We start from the raw sequence: 13,763 nt of genomic DNA on the forward strand, positions 1-13,763 counted from the left end.
TAAAGCAGTTTACACCATCTGAAGATGGTGTAAACTAACATGTCCAAACTCTGAAAATCTTCATTTTCAGGAATTAGTAAATAGGGAAAAAAAGAAAATGCAAGTGCACACTCTATGCATTAAGAATACAGATAATTAAAGCAATTATGATAAACTGTACAATTTAACATGGAGTAAAATTGAGGTTCTTAGCACACTAAAGGCTAAATGGAATAGGGTGCGATTTCGGAAAACGTGCAAATTTTACAGCAAATTCACACATGTTCCAAAAATCGCAAATGTAAATATGTTAAAAATCGCAAATTTTTAACATATACCAAGAATCGCAAGTGAAAAATCGCATCCAGATGTTTTCCCATTGAAAACAATGAAAATCCCAAATGTAATAGGATGCAATTTTTTCACTTGCACACAAAACCTTACCAAAAATTGCCAGAATAATAGACCAGGTTTATACTGGCGATTTTTGGAGAAGCATGCACAGATCAGTGAGATCCGTTCATGCTTCTGTCTGTAAAAGTAAAGAAAGGGTTAAAATATATAAAAACAATAACATGTAGGTCCCCCACAAAAGCATAACCAGCCTCGGGATAAAGAAGTAAGTGTACCCCTTATTTTTTAAACCAGCACCAGGCTCTACTAGCCAGGGAGGTGATGCCACAGTCGTAGGACACTGTTATATAGGTCCCTGCAACCAAAGCATCACTCCCCCCAACTAGTCACCCCTGGACGTGATTCCCTGGGGGAATGGGGACCCCTAAAATAAAGGAGTCCCCCCCCTCCAAGCACCAAAGGGCAAGGGATGAAGCCCGAGGTTGTCCCCAGCACCCCTGGGCGGTGGGTGCCGGGCTGATAGTCGTGAAAGTGTTAAAAAAGAATATTGGTCCTCATTCCGAGTTGATCGCTCGCTAGCTATTTTTTGCAGAGCAGCGATCAGATAGTCGCCGCCTCTAGGGGAGTGTATTTTCGCTTTGCAAGTGTGCGAACGCTTGTGTAGCCGACCAGGACGAAAAAGTTTTTTGCCGTTTCTGAGTAGCTCTGGACTTACTCAGCCCTTGCGATCACTTCAGCCTGTCTGGTCCCGGAATTGAAGTCAGACACCCGTCCTGCAAACGCCAGGACACGCCTGCGTTTTCCCTACCACTCCCAGAAAACGGTCAGTTGACACCCATAAACGCCCTCTTCCTGTCAATCTCCTTGCGATCAGTTGTGCGAATGGATTCGTTGCTAGAAGCATTGCACAGCAACGATGCTGTTTGTACCCCTACGACGCGCATATGCATTGCGGTGCATACGCATGCGCAGTAGTAACCTGATCGCTGTGCTGCGAAAATCGTCAGCGAGCGATCAACTCGGAATGACCCCCATTTTGCTGTGGAACTACAGGTCCCAGCAAGCCTCCCCGCATGCTGGTACTTGGAGAACCACAAGTACCAGCATGCAGGGCATTAAAGGGCCCGCTGGTACCTATAGTTCTACAATGAAAGAAATATTACAATAAACACACAGATACCGTGACAGTACCAGGCACCCAAGGGCAAGGGATGAAGCCCAGAGCTGTCCCCAGCACCCTTGATAGCCGTCAAAGTCCCCCGTATTTTTGTAACCAGGACCGGTCCAAGAGTCCGGTGCTGTTTGTTTAAATACAGGGAACCCCCAATTAATTAGTTCCATGTATGTTTGCAACCAGGACCGACTCAAAGAGCCTGGGGCTGGTTATGCTTTTGGGGGGACCTGTACGTCATTTTTTTTTTTGCTATTCTTTAACACTTTCTTTACTTTTACAGACAGAAGCATGCACGGAACTCACTGATCTGTGCATGCTTCTGACTAAGTAATAAAAACATGTCCTAAAAACCGCATGTTTCCTTTACTATAAACTGCAAATAATCGAATGCGAATTCCATTTTAACCTTAAAATTCGCACCCTATTACATTTGCGATTTTTATAAAAAAATCGCAAATTACAAACGTGCGATTTGGTGCAATTTTTTAGACACCTAAAAAATTGCACTCTATTACATCTAGCCTTAGATGTCTCAGCATGTTAGCACCTCTTATGTTCACAATAAGTATGTGCAGTCCAGCCCCTACCATTCCCCTTATTTAGTTCAAACAGTAGGGGTCAGATCATAATAATAATAATGGGGCCTATAAGCTGTAGTGCTAATTAGCATTCTGCAAGAGATCTCAGTGAAATCTCCTGCATTATGCTATTAGTAGGCTTGCTATACAATTGGCCTAATTCAGACCTGATCGCTAGTAAGCGATTTTTGCTGTCCTGCGATCACATAGTCGCCGCCTACAGGGGGAGTGTATTTAAGCTGTGCAAGTGTGCGAACGCATGTATCAGAGCTGTACAAACAGATTTTGTGCAGTCTCTGCACAGCCAGCGCCGTAACTACGTGTGTGCCAAGGGGGCTTGGCACACAGCGCAGTTGCCCTGAGGGCGCAACTGCCAGCGGCATGTAATGAGTCAAATTGACTCATTACATGCCGCCTCTGTGTGCGCCGTGCGCGGCTGGAGGGAGAAGAGACCAGCGCCGGGTTCAAGGAGGAGGAGGGAGGGGGAGCAGGGAGCCGCAGCAGCGCTATTTGATTGGTAGTAAGCTCCGCTGCAGCATCCCCCTCTCCTTCTGTATTGGCTGCCCGGCGCTGCTATGGATGCTGGGATGCGGTTCCTTCATCCCAGCATCCATAGCAGCGCCGGGTAGCCAATACAGAAGGAGAGGGGGATGCTGCAGCGGCGCTTACTACCAATCAAATAGCGCTGCTGCGGCTCCCTGCTCCCCCTCCCTCCTCCTCCTTCTCATCTCACTGCCTGCACCGAGAGGGAGATGCCAGCACGAGGAGCCTGTCAGCGGGGAGAAGGTAAGTATATCCCTCTCTCTCTTTCTTTCTCTCTCTCTTTCTCTCTCTCTCTCTCAGGGGGACACCGTCTGCCGCAATGTGTAAAAAGGGGTCCTGGCTGCCGCAATGTATAAAAAGGGGGTCTGGCTGCCGCAATGTGTAAAAAGGGGGGGGTCCTGGCTGCCGCAATGTGTAAAATGGGGTCCTGGCTGCCGCAATGTGTAAAAAGGGGGCCAGGCTGCCGCAATGTGTAAAGAGGGGGCCTGGCTGCCGCAATGTGTAAAAAGGGGTCCTGGCTGCCGCAATGTGTAAAAAGGGGGACTGGCTGCCGTAATGTGTAAAAAGGGGGACTGGCTGCCGTAATGTGTAAAAAGGGGTCCTGGCTGCCGCAATGTATAAAAAGGGGTCCTGGCTGCCGCAATGTGTAAAAAGGGGGCCTGGCTGCAGCAATGTGTAAAGAGGGGGACTGGCTGCCGCAATGTGTAAAAAGGGGTCCTGGCTGCCGTAATGTGTAAAAAGGGGGACTGGCTGCCGTAATGTGTAAAAAGGGGTCCTGGCTGCCGCAATGTATAAAAAGGGGGCCTGGCTGCCGCAATGTGTAAAAAGGGGTCCTGGCTGCCGCAATGTGTAAAAAGGGGGCCTGGCTGCCGCAATGTGTAAAGAGGGGGACTGGCTGCCGCAATGTGTAAAAAGGGGTCCTGGCTGCCGCAATGTGTAAAAAGGGGTCCTGGCTGCCGCAATGTGTAAAAAGGGGGCCTGGCTGCCGCAATGTGTAAAATGGGGTCCTGGCTGCCGCAATGTGTAAAAAGGGGGCCTGGCTGCCGCAATGTGTAAAGAGGGGGCCTGGCTGCCGCAATGTGTAAAAAGGGGTCCTGGCTGCCGCAATGTGTAAAAAGGGGGACTGGCTGCCGTAATGTGTAAAAAGGGGGAAGATGTCTGCTGTAATGTATAAAAGGGGCTCTACCTGGTGTAGTGGCGCTACTGTGCAGCGTAATTTGAATAATGTAGACTACTGTGCACCGTAGTATGAATTGCTATTATTTTGTGGTCACGCCCCTTCCCCGTGAAGCCACGCCCCTATAAATTTTTCGCGCACCTACGCCGCGCACTGCCCCTATCTTACAACGGGGGGGGGGGGGGGGGGCGCGCCACTGTCGTTTCTTGCACACAGCGCTAAAATGCCTAGTTACGGCACTGTGCACAGCCCAGGACTTACTCAGCCGCTGCGATCACATCAGCCTGTCCAGGACCGGAATTGATGTCAGGAACCCTCCCTCCAAACGCATGAACACGCCTGCGTTTTTCCAGACACTCCCTGAAAACAGACAAAAGCCCTCTTCCTGTCAATCTCCTTGCGATCCCCCTTGATCGGATCCGTCGTACAAACCCATAGCTGAGCAGCGATCCGCTTTGTACCCATGTGACATGCCTGCGTATTGCGGTGCATATGCATGCTCAGTTTGTGCCTGATCTCCCACTGCGCGGAAACGCACAGCAGCAATCAGTTCTGAATTACCCCCAAAACCTTTACACGAGGACACTAATGAATTATACAGGTTCTGTGGCTGCCTGACTTCAAGTCTGCATTTCACCAGGTCAACCACAGAAACTGTGTATCCAGGAGTGTCCCGGTTTAAAGGTAAGGCATGGCAAGCATAGCAATTAGTACATGGGCCCTCATTCCGAGTTGTTCACTCGCTAGCTGCTTAGCCTGCTTTTAGCAGTATTGCACACGCTAGGCCGCCGCCCTCTGGGAGTGTATCTTAGCTTAGCAGAATTGCGAACAAAAGATTAGCAGAATTGCTACTAAATAATTCTTTGCAGTTTCTGAGTAGCTCCAGACCTACTCACAGATTGCGATCAGCTCAGTCCGTTTAGTTTCTGGTTTGACGTCACAATCACGCCCTGCGTTCGGCCAGCCACTCCCCCGTTTCTCCAGCCACTCCCGCGTTTTTCCCTGACACGCCTGCCTTTTTTTGCAAACGCCGGGAAAACGCTGAGATACCACCCAGAAACGCCCCTTTCCTGTCAATCATTTACCGAACAGCAGTGCGACTGAAATGCGGCGCAGAATCCACAGCAAATCTGCTAAGTTTTCAGTTAAATAACTAAGCGCATGCGCCCTGCGTGCCTTGTGCATGCGCAGTTTGCAACAAATCGCAGCATAGCGAAAATCGGCAACGAGCGAACAACTCGGAAGACCCCCATGGTCATAAACCATAAATAATACCAGAAACTTCAATTTCTATATAATTTTATGGGGAAAAAAGCTTGATAAATATGGCTCTTAGAATGCTACAAGTATAATAAATGGTGTAACACATACTATTGAACTATAGTGTGTGTATAATGAACTGCATAATTATGTTACACACATATTCACTTTGTAAAATCAGGCATAGCAAATATAGATTGGATCCAAATATCAAACTAATTTAATATTCTTTGTGGTGACTACGATAATAAGAAAGGAAAGATATTTGAATATTAATTTGCAAAAGTGTAATTTATTTTGCAAACATCCATGTTTGTTCTTGGAAATTATATTTTTTTGTATATAGAGGAGGTCACTTTGAGATCGAGAAAGCCTGTTTTGTAGAAGGTGAAAGATGGTATCTGACAGATGGAGGTAGGAGTTCTGGCAAAAACATCCTATGCAGAGATAAACTTGCTAACGTCTGGCTAAATCACAATGGCACAGCATCTAATTCCTATTTTCCCCCTGTGTTATTAAAGGAAGTATTATTAAAGTACAAATAAGATTATGAACAAAAAAAGCTTATTGTGCCATACAAGTGCTATAAAACATTACTACAGTTGCCATGCCTCTACTATAACAGTCTGTTTTGTCCAATATTTGTACAGAATTTGTTTTTAAAACTGATTTATGGACAAATGTTTTTTTTTTTTTAAATGGTAAAATTGATTTTTTTTTCTCTTTATTGATACATTTATTTTGACATCTGGTGAGATAAACAGGATACAATGGCACATACACAATATGGAGACTGGATGCAATCTTTTGAAAACATTCCAAGTCCAAGGTTGCTTCATTATTGTCTGACACTGCATTTCTAACAGCTCCTGTTCCAGTCAGGAGCCGGTATACACAGTATACAATGACTTGGTCTAGCATAAAGGCAGTGATCGCGCTGAGCCCCCCGAAAAAGTGGGTCCCAGGGACCCCTCACTTTTAAAAATTGGGGTCCTACCTGTCCTTTTCTGAGTCCCATCGGAATGAAGGTTCTTATTAATCTTATTAATGATTCAAATGTGAAAACACACAACTAGATTTGGACACTACAAAAGTGTTGCAAGGGAGAGGAGGGGGTGACAATGCTGCTGGGCTGTGTAGCTTACAGCACATTCTGCACCAGAGCTGTAACTAGACATTTTGGTGCCCTTCGGCAGAAAGTGAATTGGTGCTCCCATTCCCATATTCCAAAGTATGAACAATGCGCGCTGAAGGCACGAATAAAAAATGTAGGGGCCTGGCTTTGTGGGGAAAGGGCGTAGTCACATAATAGTACCAATTCACATTACACCACAGAGTAGCGCCACTTATACATATCACCAGGTAGAACCACCTAAACACACTGCGCCAGGTAGAGCACGTTATACACATTGTACCAGGTAGAGCACATTTATACACATTGCACCAGGCAGAGCACATTATACACATTGCACCAGGTAGAGCACATTATACACATTGCACCAGGTAGAACCACCTATATACACTTAGCCAAGAAGAGCACGTTATACACATTGCGCCAGGTAGGGCACATTATACACATTGCACCAGGTAGAACCACCTATAAACACTGAGCCAGGCAGAGTACGTTATACACATTGCGCCAAGTAGAGCACATTATACACATTGCACCAGGCAGAGCACATTATACACATTGCACCAGGTAGAACCACCTATACACACTGAGCCAGGCAGAGCACGTTATACACATTGTGCCAGGTAGAGCACATTATACACGTTGCGCCAGGTAGAGCACGTTATTCACATTGTGCCAGGTAGAGCACATTATACACATTGCGCCAGGTAGAGTGTGTTATACACATTGCACCAGATAGAGCAGTAGATAATGGGCACTGTGGGTATGTGGGTGTGCATGTGATGGTCACTGTGTGGGTATGTGTGGGGAGTATATGTTGCACACTGTGGGGGGATTTGGTGTGTGTATAATGGACACTGCGGAGATATGGGCAGTGTGTATGATGGGCACTGCCCCATCCCCCATATTTGCATCATTAGCTGCTGTCAACACTCTCCTCCCTCCCACACACATACATCTGTTAACATCTGTTAGTTGGTTACAAGTATAACTTACTTAATCCCCCAGGAAGTGCAGCCATATGCATCCAGAGAGACAGTCTTCTAATCAATGATCGCGCTGCACTGGCTAGTGTGCAACCACTGTCACAAGACAGCCCACCCCGACGCCTGCTGGCAGTCTTATTGTAGTTTGGAGCAGCACGGCGAGCACGCTGGCGGGCAGGGAGGAGGCTCGTCTCAGCCGCACTTGAATGTGGAGACATTACCGGCAACGCGATTGGATGCGGAGAAGCTGCGGGCAACGCGATTGGATGGAGAGAAGCTGCGGGCAGCGAGATTGGACGGGGGGTGATTTGATGGCATGAGAGGCACTGAAGAATGGCATTGGCAGAGACGCACTGGTCAGTTAGAGACAGCGCATCCCACAGGACCCGCTCATTTATAAAAAAGAGTCCCTCTCTGCTTGTAGCGCGTGTTTTGCGAAAACTGATAAAGGCATAGTGGGCCTGACTCAGATGCGGCCGCAATGCCAACACAGCAACGATCTTTCTTAGTGACGGAACTGTAAGGCAAGACAAGTGACGCAGCTGCCCACAAGTGAACCGAGATGCCCACCAAAGCCATCACAACTAACTAAGCTGTTGCTTATTTCATCGCAACCATGATGCAGATGCAAGGAACATCAACTCCCTGAATACCTCCACAGCTGAGCAGAATGGCCGCAGGAGCTGCGATGCTGGTGCCATGTATTATGCATATGATTGTTTTTCCAGACACTCCCAGAAAATGTCCAGTTACCACCCCCAAACATTTGCTTCCTGTCAATCAATCAATCTGCGTTCACCTAATGTTCAAAAAAGACGCAGGATGTTTTTGCAGTTTGGCCTCGCGCCTGCCCATTATGATCCGTGCGCTTGCGCAGTCATGCGATAATCGGCCACTGTGCAATTTCACACAACAGCGATCAGGTCTGAATTAGGCCCATAGTCTTTCATTCTCAATCTTGCTGCACTATACAGTAGTTATGAGATGTATTCACCAATTCAGCATTTTATGCAATTTAGAGTCTATAAAGAAAGCTGTGATAATCTTCCTACTCTGGAATGTTATGTGATTAAGGGTGGCAACACTTAAAGCCAAATTACGCCTGGGAAACATTTTACATTTTGTGACCATATGTGAAACTGTTTTCAATATGCTGCTCATCTCTAACTATAACATTGAATTTAAGGTTAACCAAGTTGACGCTAGTGTCCTCAGCCTACTATATGACATGACACTTCAGACTGTAACCTCCAAACAATATCTCTGAATTATAAAATGGTTTACAGCACACTGATGCTATCATATGAAATAGTTTGAGCGACTGTATTCTGCAAAGGTGGAATACCAAGCATAGCAAATATTTCATATCATATGAATCACACAGCTGGAAAACTCTTACTGACAATACAATTTCACAAAGGTGAAAAAGGTAGAAAAACAGCAGACAAATAATTACTTACAGTGCATAATGATTCAAATGTTTTTGCTGATACAAATGATCCATCAAGGCCAAACAGAAATATAGATGCGTAGGAAAGCATTCCTCCAAGGATAATAAGGTTATTCATATAAGGACTAGACATCTTTATTAACCTGTCAAAAGGAAGAAACAGAACAATCTTTATACAAAATACTACTTGAATAACATAAACAGAAAATTCGGTTATTTTCACTGTTTTAAGCTGAGCTGTGACATAAATATTCTGCCTTATGTTGCAGTCAGTTCATACTGAATTTACTAAAATCAGTCCCACATACTGTGGCCGATTTATCACCATCCACATCTGAGGATGCGGATGTGAGGTGATAAAATCGGCCAAACTCACAATTAGAGATGAGCGGGTTCGGTTCCTCTGAATCCGAACCCGCCCGAACTTCAGTTTTTTTTACACGGGGCCGAGCGACTCGGATCTTCCCGCCTTGCTCGGTTAACCCGAGCGCGCACGAACGTCATCATCACACTGTCGGATTCTCGCGAGGCTCGGATTCTATCGCGAGACTCGGATTCTATATAAGGAGCCGCGCGTCGCCGCCATTTTCACACGTGCATTGAGATTGATAGGGAGAGGACGTGGCTGGCGTCCTCTCCGTTTAGAAATTAAAATAGGAGAGTGAGAGTGAGACACGTTCATTACTATACTTACTGGAGCTTAGGAGGAGTTATTATATTATACTACTAGTGACTGATGACCAGTGACCTGACCACCAGTGCAGTTTTATAATTTATTAATATTTAAATAATAATCCGTTCTGTTCTTGTTCTCTGCCTGAAAAAAACGATACACAGCTTAATTGTGGGGGAGACTGGGGAGCAGTTATAGGTTATAGCAGGAGCCAGGAGTACATATTAAACAGTGCACACTTTTGCTGCCAGAGAGAGACTAGTGCCACTGCCAGTGTGACTGACCACTGTGACCAGTGACCTGACCACACTGACCACCAGTACTATAGTACTATATTTATTGATTGTCTGCCTGAAAAAGTACACTCGTCGTGGACTCGTGTGACTTGTGTGGTGTTTTTTTCTTCTTTAAAAAACTCATTCTGCTGACAGACAGTGTCCAGCAGGTCCGTCATTAATATCTGACTGTGCTCACACAGCTTAATTGTGGGGGAGACTGGGGAGCAGTTATAGGTTATAGCAGGAGCCAGGAGTACATATTAAACAGTGCACACTTTTGCTGCCAGAGAGAGACTAGTGCCACTGCCAGTGTGACTGACCACTGTGACCAGTGACCTGACCACACTGACCACCAGTACTATAGTACTATATTTATTGATTGTCTGCCTGAAAAAGTACACTCGTCGTGGACTCGTGTGACTTGTGTGGTGTTTTTTTCTTCTTTAAAAAACTCATTCTGCTGACAGACAGTGTCCAGCAGGTCCGTCATTAATATCTGACTGTGCTCACACAGCTTAATTGTGGGGGAGACTGGGGAGCAGTTATAGGTTATAGCAGGAGCCAGGAGTACATATTAAACAGTGCACACTTTTGCTGCCAGAGAGAGACTAGTGCCACTGACAGTGTGACTGACCACTGTGACCAGTGACCTGACCACACTGACCACCAGTACTATAGTACTATATTTATTGATTGTCTGCCTGAAAAAGTACACTCGTCGTGGACTCGTGTGACTTGTGTGGTGTTTTTTTCTTCTTTAAAAAACTCATTCTGCTGACAGACAGTGTCCAGCAGGTCCGTCATTAATATCTGACTGTGCTCACACAGCTTAATTGTGGGGGAGACTGGGGAGCAGTTATAGGTTATAGCAGGAGCCAGGAGTACATATTAAACAGTGCACACTTTTGCTGCCAGAGAGAGACTAGTGCCACTGCCAGTGTGACTGACCACTGTGACCAGTGACCTGACCACACTGACCACCAGTACTATAGTACTATATTTATTGATTGTCTGCCTGAAAAAGTACACTCGTCGTGGACTCGTGTGACTTGTGTGGTGTTTTTTTCTTTTTAAAAAACTCATTCTGCTGACAGACAGTGTCCAGCAGGTCCGTCATTAATATCTGACTGTGCTCACACAGCTTAATTGTGGGGGAGACTGGGGAGCAGTTATAGGTTATAGCAGGAGCCAGGAGTACATATTAAACAGTGCACACTTTTGCTGCCAGAGAGAGACTAGTGCCACTGCCAGTGTGACTGACCACTGTAACCAGTGACCTGACCACACTGACCACCAGTACTATAGTACTATATTTATTGATTGTCTGCCTGAAAAAGTACACTCGTCGTGGACTCGTGTGACTTGTGTGGTGTTTTTTTCTTCTATAAAAAACTCATTCTGCTGACAGACAGTGTCCAGCAGGTCCGTCAATATATAATATTATATACCTGTCCGGCTGCAGTAGTGATATATTTTTTATATCATTATTTATCATCCAGTCTATACTAGCAGCAGACACAGTACGGTAGTTCACGGCTGTAGCTACCTCTGTGTCGGCACTCGGCAGTCCATCCATAATTGTATACCACCTACCCGTGGTTTTTTTTTTCTTTCTTCTTTATACATACTACATCTCATTATCAACCAGTCTATATTAGCAGCTAGTATCTAGCTAGTATTATTAGCTAGTACTATTATTATTAGCTAGTATTAGTACTAGTATTATTAGCTAGTACTAGTATCCATCCATCTCCATTGTTTACCCGAGGTGCCTTTTAGTTGTGCCTATTAAAATATGGAGAACAAAAATGTTGAGGTTCCAAAATTAGGGAAAGATCAAGATCCACTTCCACCTCGTGCTGAAGCTGCTGCCACTAGTCATGGCCGAGACGATGAAATGCCAGCAACGTCGTCTGCCAAGGCCGATGCCCAATGGCATAGTACAGAGCATGTCAAATCCAAAACACCAAATATCAGTAAAAAAAGGACTCCAAAACCTAAAATAAAATTGTCGGAGGAGAAGCGTAAACTTGCCAATATGCCATTTACCACACGGAGTGGCAAGGAACGGCTGAGGCCCTGGCCTATGTTCATGGCTAGTGGTTCAGCTTCACATGAGGATGGAAGCACTCAGCCTCCCGCTAGAAAAATGAAAAGACTCAAGCTGGCAAAAGCAGTAGCACCGCAAAGAACTGTGCGTTCTTCGAAATCCCAAATCCACAAGGAGAGTCCAATTGTGTCGGTTGCGATGCCTGACCTTCCCAACACTGGACGTGAAGAGCATGCGCCTTCCACCATTTGCACGCCCCCTGCAAGTGCTGGAAGGAGCACCCGCAGTCCAGTTCCTGATAGTCAGATTGAAGATGTCAGTGTTGAAGTACACCAGGATGAGGAGGATATGGGTGTTGCTGGCGCTGGGGAGGAAATTGACCAGGAGGATTCTGATGGTGAGGTGGTTTGTTTAAGTCAGGCACCCGGGGAGACACCTGTTGTCCGTGGGAGGAATATGGCCGCTGACATGCCTGGTGAAAATACCAAAAAAATCAGCTCTTCGTGTGGAGGTATTTCAACAGAAATGCGGACAACAGGTGTCAAGCCGTGTGTTGCCTTTGTCAAGCTGTAATAAGTAGGGGTAAGGACGTTAACCACCTCGGAACATCCTCCCTTATACGTCACCTGCAGCGCATTCATAATAAGTCAGTGACAAGTTCAAAAACTTTGGGTGACAGCGGAAGCAGTCCACTGACCAGTAAATCCCTTCCTCTTGTAACCAAGCTCCCGCAAACCACCCCACCAACTCCCTCAGTGTCAATTTCCTCCTTCCCCAGGAATGCCAATAGTCCTGCAGGCCATGTCACTGGCAATTCTGACGATTCCTCTCCTGCCTGGGATTCCTCCGATGCATCCTTGCGTGTAACGCCTACTGCTGCTGGCGCTGCTGTTGTTGCTGCTGGGAGTCGATGGTCATCCCAGAGGGGAAGTCGTAAGCCCACTTGTACTACTTCCAGTAAACAATTGACTGTCCAACAGTCCTTTGCGAGGATAACTGAGGCCTTGACAACTATGTTGGTGTTAGACGTGCGTCCGGTATCCGCCGTTAGTTCACAGGGAACTAGACAATTTATTGAGGCAGTGTTCCCCCGTTACCAAATACCATCTAGGTTCCACTTCTCTAGGCAGGCGATACCGAGAATGTACACGGACCTCAGAAAAAGACTCACCAGTGTCCTAAAAAATGCAGTTGTACCCAATGTCCACTTAACCACGGACATGTGGACAAGTGGAGCAGGGCAGGGTCAGGACTATATGACTGTGACAGCCCACTGGGTAGATGTATGGACTCCCGCCGCAAGAACAGCAGCGGCGGCACCAGTAGCAGCATCTCGCAAACGCCAACTCTTTCCTAGGCAGGCTACGCTTTGTATCACCGGTTTCCAGTATACGCACACAGCTGAAAACCTCTTACGGCAACTGAGGAAGATCATCGCGGAATGGCTTACCCCAATTGGACTCTCCTGTGGATTTGTGGCATCGGACAACGCCAGCAATATTGTGTGTGCATTAAATATGGGCAAATTCCAGCACGTCCCATGTTTTGCACATACCTTGAATTTGGTGGTGCAGAATTTTTTAAAAAACGACAGGGGCGTGCAAGAGATGCTGTCGGTGGCCAGAAGAATTGCGGGACACTTTCGGCGTACAGGCACCACGTACAGAAGACTGGAGCAACACCAAAAACGCCTGAACCTGCCCTGCCATCATCTGAAGCAAGAAGTGGTAACGAGGTGGAATTCAACCCTCTATATGCTTCAGAGGTTGGAGGAGCAGCAAAAGGCCATTCAAGCCTATACATCTGACCACGATATAGGAGGTGGAATGCACCTGTCTCAAGCGCAGTGGAGAATGATTTCAACGTTGTGCAAGGTTCTGATGCCCTTTGAACTTGCCACACGTGAAGTCAGTTCAGACACTGCCAGCCTGAGTCAGGTCATTCCCCTCATCAGGCTTTTGCAGAAGAAGCTGGAGACATTGAAGGAGGAGCTAACACGGAGCAATTCCGCTAGGCATGTGGGACTTGTGGATGGAGCCCTTAATTCGCTTAACCAGGATTCACGGGTGGTCAATCTGTTGAAATCAGAGCACTACATTTTGGCCACCGTGCTCGATCCTAGATTTAAA

At 46.4% G+C, this 13,763-nt stretch overlaps 1 protein-coding gene across 3 annotated transcripts in view; it reads right to left on the minus strand.

Moving 5' to 3' along the window:
• Positions 1 to 13,763, minus strand: part of GABBR2 (gamma-aminobutyric acid type B receptor subunit 2) — a 1,221,295-nt gene that overhangs the window by 364,154 nt on the left and 843,378 nt on the right. For all 3 annotated transcript variants that reach the window (XM_063922929.1, XM_063922931.1, XM_063922932.1), the window contains one exon: positions 8,644 to 8,776. In XM_063922929.1, coding sequence (XP_063778999.1) covers positions 8,644 to 8,776 — 133 coding nt within the window. The remainder of the gene's footprint in view (positions 1 to 8,643; positions 8,777 to 13,763) is intronic.

This window comes from Pseudophryne corroboree, chromosome 5 (assembly GCF_028390025.1).
Source record: "Pseudophryne corroboree isolate aPseCor3 chromosome 5, aPseCor3.hap2, whole genome shotgun sequence".
Taxonomy (NCBI): domain Eukaryota; kingdom Metazoa; phylum Chordata; class Amphibia; order Anura; family Myobatrachidae; genus Pseudophryne; species Pseudophryne corroboree.